This window comes from Takifugu rubripes, chromosome 2 (genome assembly GCF_901000725.2).
Source record: "Takifugu rubripes chromosome 2, fTakRub1.2, whole genome shotgun sequence".
Classification (NCBI taxonomy): Eukaryota; Metazoa; Chordata; class Actinopteri; order Tetraodontiformes; family Tetraodontidae; genus Takifugu; species Takifugu rubripes.
The window spans coordinates 8,937,050-8,955,125 of NC_042286.1; the positions used below are offsets into that span (position 1 = coordinate 8,937,050).

General features: G+C 44.7%; 4 protein-coding genes across 5 annotated transcripts; 2 read left to right on the forward strand and 2 right to left on the reverse strand.

Annotated features, from left to right (window-relative positions):
- Positions 1-2: 2 nt before the first annotated feature.
- mrpl35 (mitochondrial ribosomal protein L35) lies at positions 3-1,348 on the forward strand. Its single transcript, XM_003962469.3, has 4 exons — positions 3-134; positions 319-481; positions 869-1,013; positions 1,084-1,348. Exons 1-4 carry the CDS (start codon positions 104-106, stop codon positions 1,270-1,272), a joined length of 528 nt encoding a protein of 175 aa, XP_003962518.1. The 5' UTR covers positions 3-103; the 3' UTR covers positions 1,273-1,348.
- Positions 1,349-1,399: 51 nt separating this feature from the next.
- On the reverse strand, positions 1,400-8,242 carry reep1 (receptor accessory protein 1). Of its 2 annotated transcripts, XM_029833007.1 has the most exons (8): positions 8,057-8,242; positions 6,861-6,933; positions 6,709-6,785; positions 6,488-6,608; positions 6,107-6,220; positions 5,788-5,950; positions 4,525-4,781; positions 1,405-3,312 (listed from the first exon to the last, which is right to left on the reverse strand). In XM_029833007.1, exons 1-8 carry the CDS (start codon positions 8,086-8,088, stop codon positions 3,241-3,243), a joined length of 909 nt encoding a protein of 302 aa, XP_029688867.1. In that variant the 5' UTR covers positions 8,089-8,242; the 3' UTR covers positions 1,405-3,240. The 2 variants fall into 2 exon arrangements, with proteins under 2 accessions (XP_003962517.1, XP_029688867.1); XM_003962468.3 differs by lacking the exon at positions 4,525-4,781 and having other exon boundaries at positions 1,400-3,312; positions 8,057-8,216.
- A 539-nt stretch (positions 8,243-8,781) lies between these two features.
- Positions 8,782-11,342, reverse strand: chmp3 (charged multivesicular body protein 3). Its single transcript, XM_003962467.3, has 6 exons — positions 11,184-11,342; positions 10,688-10,748; positions 10,305-10,484; positions 10,022-10,143; positions 9,820-9,934; positions 8,782-9,668 (listed from the first exon to the last, which is right to left on the reverse strand). The coding sequence occupies exons 1-6, from the start codon at positions 11,226-11,228 to the stop codon at positions 9,529-9,531; spliced, it is 663 nt and encodes a 220-aa protein (XP_003962516.1). The 5' UTR covers positions 11,229-11,342; the 3' UTR covers positions 8,782-9,528.
- Positions 11,343-12,201: 859 nt separating this feature from the next.
- hspa4l (heat shock protein 4 like) lies at positions 12,202-17,988 on the forward strand. The gene is made up of 19 exons (XM_003962662.3): positions 12,202-12,608; positions 13,343-13,400; positions 13,491-13,631; positions 13,755-13,877; positions 13,954-14,053; positions 14,214-14,347; positions 14,428-14,672; positions 14,752-14,828; positions 14,912-15,063; positions 15,160-15,266; positions 15,352-15,485; positions 15,642-15,838; positions 16,072-16,146; positions 16,231-16,374; positions 16,580-16,705; positions 16,790-16,897; positions 16,995-17,114; positions 17,236-17,397; positions 17,462-17,988. Exons 1-19 carry the CDS (start codon positions 12,502-12,504, stop codon positions 17,627-17,629), a joined length of 2,478 nt encoding a protein of 825 aa, XP_003962711.2. The 5' UTR covers positions 12,202-12,501; the 3' UTR covers positions 17,630-17,988.
- The last annotated feature ends 88 nt before the right edge of the window (positions 17,989-18,076 follow it).

The following is an 18,076-nucleotide window of genomic DNA, read 5'->3' on the forward strand; positions in this document are numbered from 1 at the left end:
TCGACGTACAGTCACTAGGTGGCAGTACTCTTCGCCTTTCCTGAAATGCGAGAGATGAATTTTGTCCTAACTGCATTCCGTACATGTCCTATCGAAGGCAAAAATGGCGGCCGCCCTGGTAAAAAGGGTATCTGGTGTGTACCTTCATCTTGACATTCACATTTTCCTTCCATGTTCACATTTGAGAACATTCACTGTGTATTATTTTGTGAGGAATTGTGCGTGTGCGCAGCGGGTTTCTTTGAAGCTAATCTGTTAGCTAAACGTGTCAGCTTGTTGCATCCTTAGCCTGCTTTCATTCGTTATTCTCTCCGACAGGGCTGCTGAGGCCTCTCTCCGTGTCTCTGTGTACCAGGACGCCACAGATCTGTCAGCTCTCCGGCCTTATTAAACCACCGATTCTCCACAATTCTGCGTTTTCTGTCCGAGCTCCTCTGCGGGCTACAGTATATCAGGCGCCGCGGTACAACATCTTGCAACGGTAATATATTTTCCCTGATGGCTCATGTGTGATGGAGTCACACATAGACTACACATGGGATGTTTACGAAGAGATCAGCTCACAACATTACCTTGTCACGAAGTCCTGTGTGAATTTGGATTTGGATTCCTCGCCAACATCATGAACTGGGTGGCGCTTTGAAAGAGTTTTAAGAACCCCAAAGATTTGCACACACCAAGTAATGAATAAAACCCCTGCATTCAATCCATCCTTTTCACACAAGGACTGAACACAGCAATGGAACTAGAAGCTAGCCACAGTACACTTTTTATCAATCACCGACATATGTTTGATGGTTAAATACTTGGAGGCAAAAAAATGTATGATTTGGGAGCTTATTGTGTCCGCTCTGCTGAACTGTTGCAGCCTGTCCGCACTTTGTCCTCATGCGACTCCCCAGTCATGCAGAAACCTGACGTACTACAGCGTGAAGAAGGGCAAGAGGAAGACTGTAAAGGCAGTGACGGAGCGGTTTATGAGGTTACACTGTGGCCTTTGGATCAGACGCAAGGTACATGACTTTTATAGTCCCGTTAAAAGCAACGTTTCAGTGCTGACTTATTATTCTCTGGTTCAAACAGGCCGGATACAAAAAGAAACTGTGGAAGAAGAAACCTGCCAGGCGAAAGCGGCTGAGGGAGCACGTGTTCTGTAACAAAACGCAGAGCAAGCTTTTTAACAAAATGACAACCTCCTTTTGGAAAAGGAGGAACTGGTTCGTTAATGATCCGTACCTGAAGTACCATAATCGGGTCAACCTGAAAGTGTAAATCGTTCGTTCATTCATGCGGCGACAAATTGCTGAGTAAAGGAAGAGAATAAAAGAATCACATTGTCAGTCCCAAATGGCTGTTTTTCCTTTTTATATCATTGAGATAAAAAAAAGAAGCCACACAGTTAAAGTTTTTGCTGCATTTTAATGGCTGCAAATCAATTTCAACAAATATTTAATGTCACAGAATGGTTCATTGAGAGCCATAAACCTGTCATCGGCCTTTTGAAGTACTCTTCACAGTCAGTTTGAAATCTCGTTAATTTGACATTCTGGCCTGCCAGAAACCAAAAAAAATCTAAGCAGTGTATCGTCAAGAATAAGTCAGAGTTGCTAATTCATCGTCAAAAGAGACGTGACCAATTCAGCAGAAGAACCAACGCGTGTGAGGAGACGTGACAGGTTCCGTTCAGAAAGATTTGATTGTGTAGAACCGAAGAGGCCGACGGCGTCACACCAAATCCTTCAGTCCAGTTTACACACAACTCAACTAACATGCAACGATGACTTTAGTACACTATGCACATGGATACAAATCTGCTACCTAAGGGTTTTTATTCTTCATTTAAATTTGCATGATTTCAAAAGAAGGGAATCACTTCCAGCACACACACTGTTTACTACGTATGCAGAAACACTACTGAATTTCTTTTTTCTTCCTTTTTTTAATTCTTTTTCAACATTTATCCATTTTAAAGGACCTGTGCATAAGGAGTGTTTCTATAACACTGGAGCGAGTGACGTGTAAACAGGCCAGTGGTACCTGAGAAGCTCTTGTTTCAAACTTCACCACATATGACACAGACACACCCATGGTGGGCACAACTAGTGTGGTGGAGGTGGTGGGGGGGGGGTGGTCTTGTGAAATGCTGCTGAGGCTCAGTAAATAGCATCCAGACGAAAGACGTACAGTGCATCGCCACAAAATTTTAAGTAACTGCAAGTTTGTGAAACCTGCCCACCAATGATCACTTAAATTAGTGAGGAAAAAAGACCAGAGGTGTGTGGGAGTGATGCGTTTAGACTCAGTTAACAGCAGAGACGCACACAGTGGTGACGGACATGAAAATAAAAACATTTTATATACAGTGTATTGAATCGCTTTTTTGGTTTGTTTGTTTTTTGTAGAGCGGAAAGTCTCATTTCCTCCTTGTTTTCAAATTGCCAAATAACTTGTCAATTCAGTGACAAACAGAGCAGCAGACTGTCAGGAAGACTGCTGAAATAGGTTCTGTCACAAAAAAGGTTCAGCCTTTGATGAGAATTAAGAGCAGTGTTTCATATTTAAAACATAGTGCAAAAATTCGTTGAACGAAACATGAATCACGCGTGTCTCTGCTGTGTCTTTAAGGCTTTAAAAGAGAGGTAAAGAGAAGAGCGTCTGTCAGGTTTGATCTCCCAACATGGAGTCAGGAGGTCTTTTACCGGAATCTGTTCTCGGGTCGGTAGCTGATTTCTCAAAACTTTTCACCAGTGCAGATGTCACACGCGTCTGCCTCCAACAGCTGGAATAAGGGAAGCAACACCCTTTTTCCACCCTGTTCTTTGGCTCTTCACATTCTCAGGCAGTGACTGCATCACTCAACAACAGCTCGAGTATTTTGTGACAGTACATTCTGTTTTATAAACAGTGGACTAACGTCAGGGAAGAATCTCATGCAATCGTCTCCCCATACCTGATATATCAAAACAACCAAATCCAAAACATGAAACAAACTGTACACAAATACACACCTACTGTAATAACCCACAAAACCCAAAATGCATGGAGACCATTCATTCGTTGCATTGACTATATCTTTTTAAACCAAGAGCCACAAGCTATATTAATATAGAGGGTCATCATAGGTCACTTTGGTAATATACCTTATTCCAAAGCAATGCTGCTTCAGTCATGTAGAGTTTGGCCGGTCTGTATTTTAACATCTTGCAGCAAAGGCAGCTGGAAGAGTCTCAGGGACTTCCTTCACATGGCTTCATTGTTCGAAGGCAGAGCGCTCCTGGATCTGGTGAGAGGCCTTATGACTCTAAGAGGAGGCTGGAAGGAAGTGGAGAAAGCAAAGGTGGAGATTTAGTCACAGATTTAGTCAATGTTCGCTGCTGGACCGAAACGTTGTATTAGTTCGTGTTTCCACTTGACAACAAATCCCCTTCAAGGCCACGTCTGAACAAGCCGGTCCCTAAAAAATGAAATTATATTGCAGATGGTCTCAAATTGTGGGGAAATTCACTTATATCTGGATTTGATACAAGTTATTCTGGTCTATAGCACGTGAGAAGATGGCTGCACAAATGATGTTTGTCCACTGTTCCTTTTTAAAGGGATTTGTTGGCATATAGAGTAAAATCACTCAAATGCTAATAACAAATGCTAGAAACCATTAATCCCAGAGATCGATCACACAGATTTCCTCCAGGAAAGCATCAAAGGTGTTACCAGTTTAGCCTAGAGCAGGGGTTGGCAACCCAAAATGTTGGAAGAGCCATATTGGACCAAAAAAACAAGAAACAAATCTGTCTGGAGCCGCAAAAAATTAAAAGCCTTATATAGGGCTTATAATAAAGGCAACACATGCTGTAAGTGTCTATATTAGCTGTATTAGTCTACTTTCCAAATGATAAGTAGGCTACAAATACATAATGAGCATTCATGATGAAATGTTTATTTTCCCTGCAGCGCATCCTGGAGAGAATGACGCACCACGTGGCCACTCTGCTGTACGATGACGCTTTAAGTTTAACTTCCATTATAATAAGATAATATTTATTATACACATTAATACAGCATTGGAAAACTTTAAGAAAGTTTGTCACGTTTTTCCTCCCACAGAAATTATATTAAAACAATTTCCATTTTCATATTTTTGAAAAAGCTCCAGGGAGCCACTAGGGCGGCGCTAAAGAGCCGCATGCGGCTCCAGAGCCGCGGGTTGCTGACCCCTGGCCTAGAGCAAAGCGTCCCATTGGACAAGATGCCACATTTGGATTTGAACCCATGCACAAGTGGGAAAGTGCGATCAGTCGGGGTGGTGAGGAGCATTCTGCCACTTCAATAATCCCACTAACGCTACCACATGGTTCATCTTCCTCGGTGCACATTCCTCTTTCCACGGTTGCAGACGTGCTGGGTCACGATAATTCCTTTAGCACCACAGCAGTTCCAATTAGTGAACGGGTGAGTAAATCGGCGCCCTCGGGGACAGTTAGAGTCAGGCAGCAGCTGAGCAGCTGCGTCGACGTGGTCGTATACCTCGGGAGCCTTCTTCCTCATCAGCCTGAGCTGCGGCGAGTTCGACGTAGCTTGCGCCTCCTGTCCCACCTTCTCTGGCTGCTCTGGAGCTGAGGGACTGGGAGGTGGGGTGGGCGTGGACGGAGGGGAGGACTCGAGGGACAGCGAGGGAGTCACGGGCATGGACCCAGACTCAGAGGTGGTCTGGGATGGCAAACTCCTCACGTCCGATTGGTCAAACCTCAACACTTCAAAATCAGCCATGTCACAATCCTGTCCTGTACCGTAAATAAAGGTCGATGAGGCGACAAAGGGCGCGTGAGTCCTGACTGAGGTCGGTTTGGTTTTTATTTATCAAGAGGAAGTCAAATTTTATGAAACATAAGTGAATTACATCACCCCTCACTATCCCTTTTTTATAAATAGAGTAGGCGTATTTTTATAGAAGAATTCCCAAAAAAACCCTCTTAAATGCAGCAATGTTTACAAGTGACTTTGAAATTAGATCGAGTAATATTGAACTGAATAAAACATGTTCATATAGGGTCGAATGCGTGGTCTCTACAGATGTCTAAAAACTTTCTTTTAATTCACTCCCACATATATTTTCCTGCGGTCGTAAATCCACACAGCAGCACTACGACGCGAGCCCCCGGCGGAGATCGCCCTGCCTTGTACTGCAACTATGGCGTGTTTGCTTTTGCTTTAGCAACAGTGCGCAAAAATCTCCCTTTGCTACAAGCGGCGACTGCTTAAAACTAAGCAGCGCCAAAAAAAGAGGCTGCAGACCCAGAAGAGCTGCATCAGGAGTATCAGCTGGAGGGAAGGGGGGGGGTATAAAATCTATAAATACGACACCAATCCAGATGAAAACAAATCACAGTTGTCTCTGCATGATGCTAAACTAAGAAGCAACCCCGCTAGCCACATGTGAGCCGCGTCACAGGACGATGTATCCAGGCGGCCCTGTGAGGCGCGAGCTGCTCCAAACAGGAAGGCAGGACTGAGGTTACGGAGGGGGCCAATCCGGGAAGCAGGGACTCAAAACAATATCTGTCAGCTTAAACAAGCTGAAACAGGAAGGCGGTAACCGAGTCGATAAGATGCTGCACACAAACGCCCTTGGTGCTGCTTTTGATTGATAACAAGCTACCTAAAATACGAAAAAATAAGCCATTTCTACAGACACCTGATAACCGATACTAAAACGCCATTGTAGCGTGATGATGTCGTGCGTTTCATCGCCCCTGCGAAGGTAACCGGCGCTGTCACGAGTGGTCTCACCTTTGCTGTAGCCCTCTGATTTGCTGCGCAGCATCGTTTTTGTGCGCTGCTGCGCTGCTGCGGGTGCCGTGGGTCCAGGATCGGCCTCGGCGGGGTCAGACTGGTACGCAGACAGGTCCTGCATGCTGAAACTCCTCAGTTTGTCTGACAGGACCCCTTGACCCTAGAGCGTGACCCATTGGGGAGTCGGTTACGTTCGAACCGGTTATAGTGGCGTTTCAGACCACAGGTTAGTGCGGGAATACAAACAACACCACAGTGACCCCGTAGTGAAGCCCCGGGTCAACACAAAAACAAAAATGTCCAGAGTCTGCATTACCTTTGTTGCAGCCATGACTGCGGCTGTGGCAGCAACATTGAGTCCTTTTCTCCCATAATGCACCAGGGTGTCGCAGATTTTCTCCTTTGTTTGCCCGATATATTCATCCACGTCCTGAAACAGTCACAAAAGTCATCAGTTTGGTGGAAGTGGTTGGATCCTCTCGTCCGCATTCGCCAGGTTTTAATGTGTTTTCCACGTTCCAACAGGAAAGCAGAACTGGGGGATCGCCGTGACGTTTCCTGTCTCCCGTCCCTGCGAACACGTCTGCAGGAGGCCAAAATGGCATCGCCACATGAGCAGAGGAGCAAATGTTCTCAGCAAAGTCTCGCTGTGCCAGTTACCCGGCGCAAAGACGGACAAACAGGAGAAGGATTTCACCTTTTCTTTTGAGGAAAGTGTGGGATGGACAAACTTCCTGTACAGCACGCTGGAGCCTTTCGTGTAAGGGGAGAGCAGCCACACAACAAAGGCTATCTTCAGCTCATAGTAAAAAGGAAGCCTGTGGAGAAAAGATGAAAATGAAATTAGAGCCTAATAGGGAAACATGTGTTTCTGGCCTATAAAAGAAAACAGTGAAGTGGCGAAAGAGCTGCACTCACCAACAAAGGAACATGTCTGTGAACACTTCCACGGTGGTGAACAGGGCAAATATTATCCAGTACATCATCCATTTCACCTGAAGGGTCACAGCCACAGACAGTCAGACTCACCTTCGTTCCCATCGACTAAACACACGAGCACGTGTACTCACGTATTCCTTCAGATCTCTTGACTTCACAGCTTTATAAGACGAGTAAGCGGGGTAAAGTGTACCGAACACGAGTCTAAAAACAGAACATGAAAACACTGAGACCAGGGAGAGAAAGGAAGGTGAAGGTCCAAGAGCGGTACCCTCAGAAGAGCAAGTCAGAAGACCACCTGCTCACTTAGCGTCCAGCAGATGCGTCTAAATTTAAACCCGCCAGGTAAAATTAGGCTCCACTTGTTTTTTCCTTCCATTTCTATAGGGACACCTGTGTTTTGGGCCAGAGACAGAGCTGTGTTGGCGAGCTCCAGCCGAGCAACAGCTGTGAGTGTGCCCCGATCACATTACTGATCCACATCGCGTTGGACCTCTCCGGCCTGGACACATAACTGGGGGTAAAGAAGGGCGCTGGCAACGGGTTCATCAGCTGTGGGGGACCCAAAATGTCAGCAGTTGACCCGGACTGGGGCATACGACACTAGATCCTGTCATCTAAATGAGATGAGCTCACTATTTGGAGGTCGGGCCTGCAGTTGTAGTCTCAAATACGCTGATTCATGCTTTGTGCAGGTATAAATAGCCTGTCACTGATGGTTGTCAGGTCCTAGTCGGTCCCTTCCGCTTTTTAATTTTAATTTAAACTAATCTCTTAAGTGATTGTCATTTTGCCCTAAGTCACGTACTGTAACCTGACCCATCCCCCCCCCTACCTTCCCGAACCAATATGGGACATCAACAGAGAGCTCTCACGGACCACTCCTGTTTCACTGATGTTTGTGCCACATAGACGAGGCTGATTTCTGATCCATGGCTCCATTTCCGAGACAGGGGCCATATAATCGCGCCATTACGTCACCTCTTTGTGCTTATCATATACCATTTTCCCCTCCCGCAATTATAGATCAAAGAGAGTGTGTGCCAGAGCACCGACACCCCGATCACAATAAGGTCTATCCGGGCCTAGCGCAGCCGACATGGCAAAGTACAATCCGGAGGAATTCAGTCCGTTTTCCAGTCAAATATTAATAAACGCGCATCTGCTTTCCTTTACGCACCGACGCCTGATCCTCAATCGGATCGCCTTGCAACCGTCAGGGAGCGCGCATCGTCTCAAACGGCCTCAATAACCGCGAGCCGCAATTCATCTCCAACTCATCCCTGACTGGAGCGGGTTTTTTTTGCAAACAATAAAGAGGACTTACACCACCAGCCTAGAGATGATCCAGGAGACCATTGCGCTGAGGAAGGCGACAGGACGCGCTGTCTGCGGGGAGGAGTTTTCCTCCGAATGACAGGCGCGTCTGAGCGGCTGCGTCTGGACGCACGCACACGCACACGGGCGACGGCGTGATGAAGGGTAAACAGAGCGGGGAGCGCAGCTCTTATCCATAGATGGCAGTGTTGCACAGCGCACGCGGTGGCCGCCTTTCACTGGAAATGAGCACGATTCCAGGAGCTTCCCGTAGCCTAAAGGGGTTTGTGTGATTCTGGATGCTTTAATCTGGCCGTGGTGTTGGAAATGCCTCAAAATGATCAAACATTAACAGAGTTTTATGCCCAACGAGAAGCCAATGTTTCACTTTTAGATGCAACTTTAGCCCTCGGTGAGAAGGCTCCGTTGGTTACAGTCCAACCCCTGGCCCACATAAAGAAGCCAGGGGACAGAGGGAAGGTTTTATTATGGGATGGAGAACAGCCGTTAAGGGAGGGAGGCCCTCGCCTGGTGGAACCCGAACCCTATTGTTCAGTCCGGAGCCTCCCAACAAAGGTCCCACATACAGGTTGCCCCAAAGCCCCACATTGTTTTTCCTGATTCCGTGAGTCCTCCACGCCCTTCCCATTTTAAGAGCACACACACACACACACACACACCTTTACAGCTCAGACTGCTGCGTAAGCAGTTTTAACACTCGCATTCACACAGCTGCTCTCAGACCTTAAAATTTTATTTCTGTTCACATAGAAAATTTATACATACACAATATTCCCACGACACATGCGCCACCCGACCTCTTTAGATTCCTCCTACATGGGAAGAAACTCGCTTGTGACATACAGTCAAGCGTCTGACCGATGAAATTGGACGAGGGTGGATGCGTGCGGAGCCTTTTGAACTGAGTGACTGGGCAGGGAACAAAGGATAAGAAAGCAGAGCACTCGTCACTAGTGTTTCAGATAATAGTGGACGCTAACCATCAAACATGACTGTTCATTAATAAACACAGCACACTGATTTAGAACAGCTAATGAGCAATGACCCAACAAAGGCTAAAGTGCAGCGTCATTTCAGATATTTAATCATTGGTTTGGATTCTACTTTCACCACCATTCGAGCATTTAGAAAAGAAGAATATGATGAAGCACTGTCAGCACAGAAGCCTTTTATATTTAAACAAATGCTTCCTTAAACCTTCAGTTTGCCTTTGGATATTATCGAATTACCAGGTTTTAACCAGAAAATAAGCAGATATCATTTTTAAAAAAAATCTGTTTGCTAATCTGTTTGTTCTGGTAAAGTGGACTAGCTGTTCTATAAAAGAACTAAACAGCCAAAGTATGACTTCAACCCCAGCACGATTAAATGAAGATATATATATATGAAAAATTCCCGGACTGTCAGACCCACACCAGAATTGTCCTTGTTGGAGTGCAGTTTTAGACTCAACAGTTCACTTTAGCTCCTGAGAGCTTCCAGTCTGGATTGCATTGCTTCGATGTCCTCTTCCGACTCTTCGTCGGAGGCCGCCGTCGCTCCCTGGGGCTCCATCTCAGGCAGAGCATCTGTGACTTTGCTGGGCGCTTTGCCGAGAGCACCTGGTGCAGCAGATCCAACAGTTACCATCAAGACTTGAGTGGCAGCAAAGCTTGGTACAGTGTCATTTGGATGTGGGCTTAAGTGGCTGAGATCTAGACAGTAGTTAAGGTTAAGGGGTTAAGTCGTTAAGATTTTAACTAATTTCGTTACCTGCTGTGATCTCAAAGAGAATCTTGTCAATTTCCTCCTCCGCTGCTTCCTCCATGTCCTCCCCATCTTCCATGCTCTCAAATGTGTCTTCCAGCATTTCCTCGATTATCCCGGCCTAAAGGAGGAGACAGGATGGTCTTCTTTCATATTAAATGATAGAATCGCGGTCGAGAGATTCACGCATGCAGGAAATCGAGCCGACCTTCATCATTTCCTTCGACAGGTCCCTCATGGTGGCCTGGATCTCTGGCACTTTGACCAGACTCTGCATGGCTTTCATCACGTCTGTGCTCCTCTGCAGAGCCCCGGCTACACGCACCACAGCTACAACATACACGTGTATTCTCTTTTTATCTCTCTCTTTTTTGACAATTCAGAAAAAAACACATACTTCTGCAATACAAAAAAAGAAGAAACCTAAAGAGCTCATCTGAGATGACTATTTCCTCTCCCCTGCACCTTCGCTGCTGTACGACTCCACTCACCGAGCTGGTTCCTCATCCCGAGGGTGACAGAGTTCATGTGGGCTTTGGAGGCGTACAACTTTGAGACAGCTCGCTTCGACTGAACTATCTCCTTTGCAAGAACCACACATACGTCCTTCTGGCCCTTTTTGGCAGCATCTTTGATGGACCTTTTGACTTTCTCTTGCTCCCTTTGAATATCTAAAAGAACGACAGATCATATTAACAATGTGTAACTTGCATCTTATAGAATTATAAAATTAATTGATACAACTGATAGACTCTTGGTGTTTCAGTTTTGATTGTTCTTAATGTAATATGATGCAGAATAAAATGTATTTGGACAGTTTTAGCAAAGCATCACAACTGATAAACCCGCTCTTTGTATCAGACATTCATCTCACCTCTTATTTGTCTATCGATTCCTCTCGATTCTCTTCTAATTTTTTTAGTCCATTCATCGATCTGAAAACATAGATTTAAACTGATGGTCATCTATAACGTTTACCATAAATTATACTTATGCACGTATATGTAAGGATACGTGTGATAGCAATAGATAACTTTATACAAATAAGCAGTAAAATATATGGAATGTCGGCTCAAGAGAAAAAACGGTTTGTTTACATTGAAGTGACTGACAAGACAAGTAGCTTGTATGCTAACTAGCTAGCAGTTGTGCAGAGAACAAATATATACAGGAAAAACAATATGAGAACACACATTATATAACTAACACTGGAAAAAGACACATTATGACGGAGGTTTGCTAATTTGCAACGACGTCCCTTGCTAATTTAACCAATTGTACCCAGAGACTGGACCTGGACGTGAGTTTACCTAACGTCACCATAAATCTATCGTAACAATTGTTTTTTACGCTCACAACAAATTACTCACCAATTCTTTTGGCGGTTTTTGTTGTGTTCTGCCGAATAACCCCATTGTGACGACTTTAGTTGTGAGGAAAGCTACAAGTACGTAAATAAACCTAGCCGACTAGCACAGCCTGTCCAAACGACACTTCCTGTTTCCGTCACACCCTCCGGGGTGCGTTCGGATACGAGGAAGTGGTCAATCCCTTAACTCCTTGTTAAGGAAACGAAGGTGGTTAACGTGTTACGAGTGTTAATGTTTCGTCAAAATCAGTCAACAAAATTATGATTTTTGTCATGTCAGGAGATCAACAAAATTTCATGAAGCCATTATCAAAATTTGCTGAAAATTTCATTATAATCCGTTTACAACTTTTTAAATTATTTTGCTAAAAGATAGTAAAATGATGTCAACTTAGGTAATTACAGTTGCTACGTAAACATTATAATTACATAATACAGATATTCTCTCAAACACAAAATATAAATAAAATATATTTGTGCCATCAAAATATTTCAAAGAATGTGCCCATATGTTTATGCATAAAAAAATACAGAAAAAAAGCTACACACAAAGAAATGAAAATTCATCAAAGGAAAAAAAAAAAAAAAAGTTATTTACATTTACACATTATTAACATGCTTCCTATTTTAATTAATTGTGAAGGAAAAGAGGGATCGCTACTTCATTTGTTAACAATTTTATATCATATCCAAAATGCTATTTTCATTTATATTATTTTGCACAGCTGCTTTGGGACAATAATGAATGGACCCAAAAGAACGTAAAATCAACCCATGCTTCCCCACCCTTGTCCATGAATTAGCTAATGAACATAGAACTCACTATTTATTTTCAAAAATATAAAATGAACTGAAGTGAAAAACCTGACACCATAAATTGGGGACAATCATGTCTTTCCATCGTGCGATCCGAAGAGTTCTAGATTTTTCTCTTATCGATTGGTGGCTGCACCAATCAGGAGCAGCGTAACGGGCGTTTCGACCAATCAGAGATGCCGGTGGGCGGGCTCTACAGCATCACCGCTGAGGGACGCTGGCGTCTGTGATGTTTAGGGTCGCCTTGGAGGTGGGAGAGTCCGCTTCGGTCACCATCGCCCTGCGGGATTACTCTCAATGAGTTGGCTATAAACAGCCCGACTTACGTAACAGCTAGTAATTCACCGGGTTCACTCTCAGCTAGCTCTGTCGTGCATCTCACGGACAGTTGGCACGTTTTAATACATTTTGGACCAGACCTGCTGTTTTTTCCTCCTCCCTAGGTGTCAAGCGTCGCAGCCGTTAACTTGGAAGAGGTGAATTTAAAAACAAAAGCACCCATTATGTCAGTGGTCGGGATTGATGTGGGTTTCCAAAGCTGTTACATCGCTGTGGCCAGGAGCGGCGGCATTGAAACCATTGCCAATGAATACAGTGACAGATGCACACCGTGAGTATTCCTATTTCCGGACACCGTCGGCTTTAAAGTGCTCCAGCCGGAGTTTGTTTTGACGCAGTGGTGTTGCTACCGGTGGGCTGGAGACGGCATGTTGACAGCGACGATGCCGGTGGAGGAGAGCAGGCCTTTAACTTTTGCTCTGCACACCATCACAGGAGGCTGAGGGGGTCTGTGAATCAACCCCCCCCCAGACAGTTTGACCCTGTCTCCTCATAACGAGCTCGCTTCCAGCTGCTGCCACTTAAAGAAGGCGTCAAACTTCAGTTTACAGCGATCGAATGTGCATAAAAGACATTCTGGCAGTGAAAAATTCGTATCCTAATGAAAACAAACAAACCCAAAATACAGTCAGCTTTAGGACCAGGAGGAGAAGAAATGTAATTACTGCAAACCTCAGTTTGTATCACAGTGTTGAAATTGTGTAAATTATGGAGGATGTAGTGGATCATGATGCACACTTCTGAACTGGAGCCATCAATGCAACAACTGTGTGAAAAAAGCCTGGAGTGTAGACAGACATAACGTCTTATAACAGCGGATGAAGGAGGTGGTGGGTTTTGTCTTTTTGGACAGGCAGAATTAGCTTTTCAAGGTGAACCGTTCCATCTTATTGACCCAGTTTGTGGTTCTTCCTCAGACTCCCTTGCGAGACATTCTTAATCAAAATCTGTCAGGTAGTCCTTTCTGTTCCAGAACTCCCTAATCTCTTGATATTTCCCATTAAGAGCTTGTGTGTCCTTGGCAACTAAAAACCGTATAATTGGAAACGCTGCCAAAAGTCAGGTAAGATCCTCTACAATGCTTTTCCCTATGGTTTACACTCATATACCCAAAAGTGACTTCATAGAGACACTTATTGTCGTACAATTTCAGATCATAACAAACTTCAAAAATACAGTCCATGGCTTTAAAAAGTTCCACGGCAGGACGTTCGATGACCCATTCGTCCAAGCAGAAAAGCCCAAACTGCCTTACAGCTTGCATAAACTGGCCAATGGGAGCACTGGAATTCAGGTGAACTTCTCTGCTTTTGGTTTTCTCCCTCCTGCCACCCACTTTCCTGCCAACCAGCTTCCTGACACTCTATCCCGAGCCGTGCATGCTTTCTGAGCTGTCCTGACTGTATGGTGACTGCAGGTGCGATATTTGGACGACGACAAAGTGTTCACAGTTGAGCAGATCACGGGGATGCTGCTCAGCAAGCTGAAAGAGACGTCTGAGGGGGCTCTGAAGAAGCCCGTGGTGGACTGCGTCATCTCCGTACGTGATGGAGCCTGCGCGATGCCGTCCTTTGCAGAGTGGCTCATTTACTTACATTTGCCATTTTCTTTCACAGGTCCCAAGTTTTTTCACAGACGCTGAAAGACGTTCGGTGTTTGACGCTTCTCAAATTGCAGGGCTGAACTGTCTTCGGCTAATTAACGACACTACTGCAGGTAGGTGCGCGTTCAATGTTGTCTTAGGGATGGCCCTTAAAACAGAGGAGCGTGGTTCAATGATTAACAACACTGCTAAATAACAAATGAAAGTAATAGACAACAAGAATCCCTCCACTTGCTACAAAAGTCTGTGGTCAGCTCTCCGTTCCCTCAACAGTTGCCTTGGCCTACGGCATCTACAAACAGGACCTTCCTGCTCCAGAAGAGAGGCCAAGAAACGTTGTGTTTGTGGACATGGGACATTCATCATTCCAGGTCTCCATCGCTGCCTTCAACAAAGGCAAACTCAAGGTGAGCCTTTTACTAGCTTCCCCGCCATCGCCGTGTCTTTGAACACCATGAGTTCAGTGCCGGACCTCGACCCCCACCAGGTCCTCGCCACTGCGTTCGACCCATACCTCGGTGGGCGCAACCTCGACGAGGTGTTGGTCGATTACTTCTGCGAGGAGTTCAAGGGCAAGTACAAACTCAATGTAAGGGAGAACCCGAGGGCTCTGCTGCGGCTGCACCAGGAGTGCGAGAAGCTGAAGAAGCTGATGAGCGCCAACTCCTCCAACCTGCCTCTGAACATCGAGTGCTTCATGAATGACATCGACGTGTCCAGCAGGATGAACAGGTCCCGATTTCACACGTTTAAGAGTTAAAAACCAAAGCATTGTGATATGTGTGTCACATAGTAACTGCTTCCCCAACAGAGGCCAATTTGAAGAAATGTCTTCTCAGTATCTGATGAGAGTGGAGGCGCCTTTAAGAGCCGTCCTCGAACAGTCGAGTATGTCATTTAATGTGGTTGGTTACGTTGTTTATTATTGGAGGGCTTCATAAAAGGAGCCTTTTGCATGCTTTTTGTGGTAGAGCTAAGCCGAGATGACGTCTACGCCGTGGAGATAGTTGGAGGAGCGACAAGAATCCCGGCGATCAAAGAGCGAATCAGCCGTTTCTTCTGCAAAGACATCAGCACAACCCTCAACGCAGATGAAGCCGTCGCTCGAGGCTGCGCACTGCAGGTGATCATCACTTCCTCTTTTCTATTCAAACCATGAATGGGTTCTAAAAAAAAATGCCGTGAAGGAATTGTGAGATTTGTGTGTGTTTGGATGCAGTGCGCCATTTTGTCGCCAGCGTTCAAGGTCCGCGAGTTCTCCATCACCGACGTCGTTCCCTTTCCTATTACTCTCCGCTGGAAATCTACAACAGAGGATGGAGTGGGGTCGGTACATTTGAACAGAAATTTTAATGATGTGTTTTTTGTTTTTTTTTGCTTTTGCTCTGAAAAACTTTGGGATTTCTTTCAGAGAGTGTGAGGTGTTCTCGAAGAATCACGCTGCTCCATTTTCCAAAGTCATCACCTTTCACAAGAAGGAACCATTTGACCTTGAAGCCTTTTACAGTAATTCTCAAGAGCTTCCATACCCAGACCACACCATAGGTAATTAGAACTGTATTTGAAACAATTAATGTTTAATATTGAAACTGAAGATGTGCTGAAAAGAGATTTGAATGCTGATGCTCAAAAACGCTTCCTTGCTGTCGGCGTGTGCGAAGCTTCTTAATTTGTGAGGTCACTCTTTCTATCTGTCCCCAGGATGCTTCTCTGTCCAGAACGTTTCTCCCCAGCCAGACGGAGACAGCTCCAAAGTGAAGGTCAAGGTGCGGGTGAACATCCATGGCATCTTCAGCGTGTCCAGCGCCTCTCTGATAGAGAAGCAGAAAGGAGAAGTGGAGGACATGCAGATTGACTCTGAGCCACTGGTGCAGAATGAGGGGAGGGTGGAGGAGCAGGTGAGAGGACGGATATTTTAGATACAGTAGATGGAACGCTGGAATATGAAGAGTTGAGTTACAGCTGGTGCAGAAATATACATTTAGAACAGGATTTCATCTTTGACGTTCCATCATTTGTCTGATTACTGACACGCATTTTATTTAGTGAAATGTTCAGTCTACATCTACAAATGTTTTGCTATTCTAGCTAATTTGTCTTTGGTGAAAAAGCTGTGTGTTTGTTCTGTCAGGCTAAAATGCAGGTGGACCAGCAAGGTCAAGGTCAGGGGGAGGAACAGGCCGATGAAAACAGCCCCAGCAATAAAGTCAGTTCATGTCAATACGCATACTTTAGTATGAGTTATGACATACTGGATATATGTAGAAATACACCTGCTCTTTAAATTTAGGAGGGGCCATCTGTGGAAAAACAGGACCCAGCAGCAGGGGGGAGCAAGCCCAAGGTCAAGGTGAAGAGCATTGATCTGCCGGTTGTGATGAACAGCATTAGACAGCTGGACACATCTGTCCTAAATGACTTTGTGGAGTATGAGGTGAGTCTTGGACTCAAAGTGTGTCTCAGACCACGAGGAACGTAATGTTGAACATATGGAGTTACTTTGAATTGCATTTTTATGTCATTTTCTGGTATAAGCAGCCATGAAACGGCTTTTACCTTCTGTATTATTGGCTGGATCAGATTTCACACTAAAGTGTTTTGGGTTTGATCGTTATTGAAGATGACCTTTGCCCTCACAGCGTCAGATGATTATTCAGGACAAACTAGTGAAGGAGCAGAATGATGCTAAAAATGCTGTTGAGGAGTACGTGTACGATCTGCGGGACAAACTCGGAGGCGTCTACGAAAAGTACATCACCGAGAATGTGAGTGCAGTTTTCTTAGCTTGGCTCATTTGTGTCCAATGATAAGTCAAACAACTAAGGAACTCTTGTGTCTTATTAAAACAGGACAGTAAACAGTTGACACTGATGCTGGAGGAAACCGAGAACTGGCTGTATGAGGATGGAGAGGACCAGCCCAAACGAGTGTATGAGGAGAAGTTGGAGGCCCTCAAGGTTTATTAGAAATGACTGCAGGGACACTTTTATCTTAATATTCACTTTTCCACAAGAGACAAGCAATATCACAAAATAAATTCCCGTTATTTGCCAGAGGTTGGGTCAGCCCATTCAGGACCGGCACAGAGAGCACGAGGACAGGCCGAGGGCTTTTGAAGAGCTGGGAAAGAAGCTGCAAGTCTACATGAAGTTTTTGGATTCCTTTAAGCAGAAGGTGTTTGCTTTTGATTTGCAGATGTAATGACATCATCGTTGGTGCCCCAGTGTCCAGTTTGAACATGTGGTAAATTTACTTTATATTATACAGTATATCAACGGTTGTCCTTTTTTGACAGGATGAGCGATTCATGCATTTAAATGTGGAAGAAATGGGCACAGTGGAGAAATGTGTGAGTGACAGCATGGGCTGGATGAACAGCAAAATGAATGCACAGAGCAAGCTGAGCATTACTCAAGACCCCGCTGTTAAAGTAGCAGACATCATCGCTAAAATACAGGTGAGCCACTTTAGACTGTCTTATTTCCATTTGTAACAAGTTCACATGGTCCTTGATATTCCAGGAGCTAGAGGACGCGTGTCATCCAGTGATCAACAGACCCAAGCCCAGTGCGGAGGAGACCTCTGAGGTGAATGAGCAAAGCAGTGGAGTGCACGCAGCCACCCAGGCTAAAGAAGGAAAGGGAGAAACTAAGGGAAACCAGCAGACCAAAGAGATGCAGATGGACTGAGATGAAATCTACAATTCCAGAATAGTGACCACAGATCTCTTGTCCGATCCACTTCGGCAGTAGCAACATTTATACCTGGGACCATTTGTTCATCGTCACCAGTCGATGCTGTTTATCTATGATATGGTTTTTTCCCCATCCTTTCACCCTTTGTGTGGCAGTAATGTTTCACACCTTTAAAAGGATTGACTGCTCAATAAATTAAAGAATTAATTCTTGTGAATTCCATGTGTTACCCAAGTCTATCGGCATTCACTATCACTCATTTCCAGTAGACAGTTTTCCAATAACGGCTACGGTAGAACTGTTAGTTTGTATGCAATAATTCCTATTTAATAGATATTTCAGTTATTTTTTTACATCTAGATTATGTAAATACTATTTTACTAGATAAAAAAGAAGCAAAAATACATTACAACTACAGTGCTCAATACACCAAATTTCTTT

Bases quoted from the DNA above. Each gene is read 5' to 3' on its own strand.
- mrpl35 (XM_003962469.3), top strand. From the start codon at position 104: ATGGCGGCCGCCCTGGTAAAAAGGGTATCTG. The intron at 482-868 runs GTAATATATTTT...GAACTGTTGCAG, and splicing joins CGGTACAACATCTTGCAACG to CCTGTCCGCACTTTGTCCTC. The intron at 1,014-1,083 runs GTACATGACTTT...TGGTTCAAACAG, and splicing joins GCCTTTGGATCAGACGCAAG to GCCGGATACAAAAAGAAACT.
- hspa4l (XM_003962662.3), top strand. From the start codon at position 12,502: ATGTCAGTGGTCGGGATTGATGTGGGTTTCCAAAGCTGTTACATCGCT. The intron at 15,486-15,641 runs GTAATTAGAACT...ATCTGTCCCCAG, and splicing joins ATACCCAGACCACACCATAG to GATGCTTCTCTGTCCAGAAC. The intron at 17,115-17,235 runs GTGTTTGCTTTT...CTTTTTTGACAG, and splicing joins TGGATTCCTTTAAGCAGAAG to GATGAGCGATTCATGCATTT.
- chmp3 (XM_003962467.3), bottom strand. From the start codon at position 11,228: ATGGGGTTATTCGGCAGAACACAACAAAAACCGCCAAAAGAATTG. The intron at 10,749-11,183 runs GTGAGTAATTTG...CTATGTTTTCAG, and splicing joins AAAAACCGCCAAAAGAATTG to ATCGATGAATGGACTAAAAA. The intron at 9,935-10,021 runs GTCGGCTCGATT...CTCCTCCTTTAG, and splicing joins TGTCGAAGGAAATGATGAAG to GCCGGGATAATCGAGGAAAT.
- reep1 (XM_029833007.1), bottom strand. From the start codon at position 8,088: ATGGTCTCCTGGATCATCTCTAGGCTGGTGGT. The intron at 6,609-6,708 runs GTGAGTGCAGCT...TTTTCTCCACAG, and splicing joins ACAGACATGTTCCTTTGTTG to GCTTCCTTTTTACTATGAGC. The intron at 4,782-5,787 runs GTGAGACCACTC...TTTACGGTACAG, and splicing joins ATCAGAGGGCTACAGCAAAG to GACAGGATTGTGACATGGCT.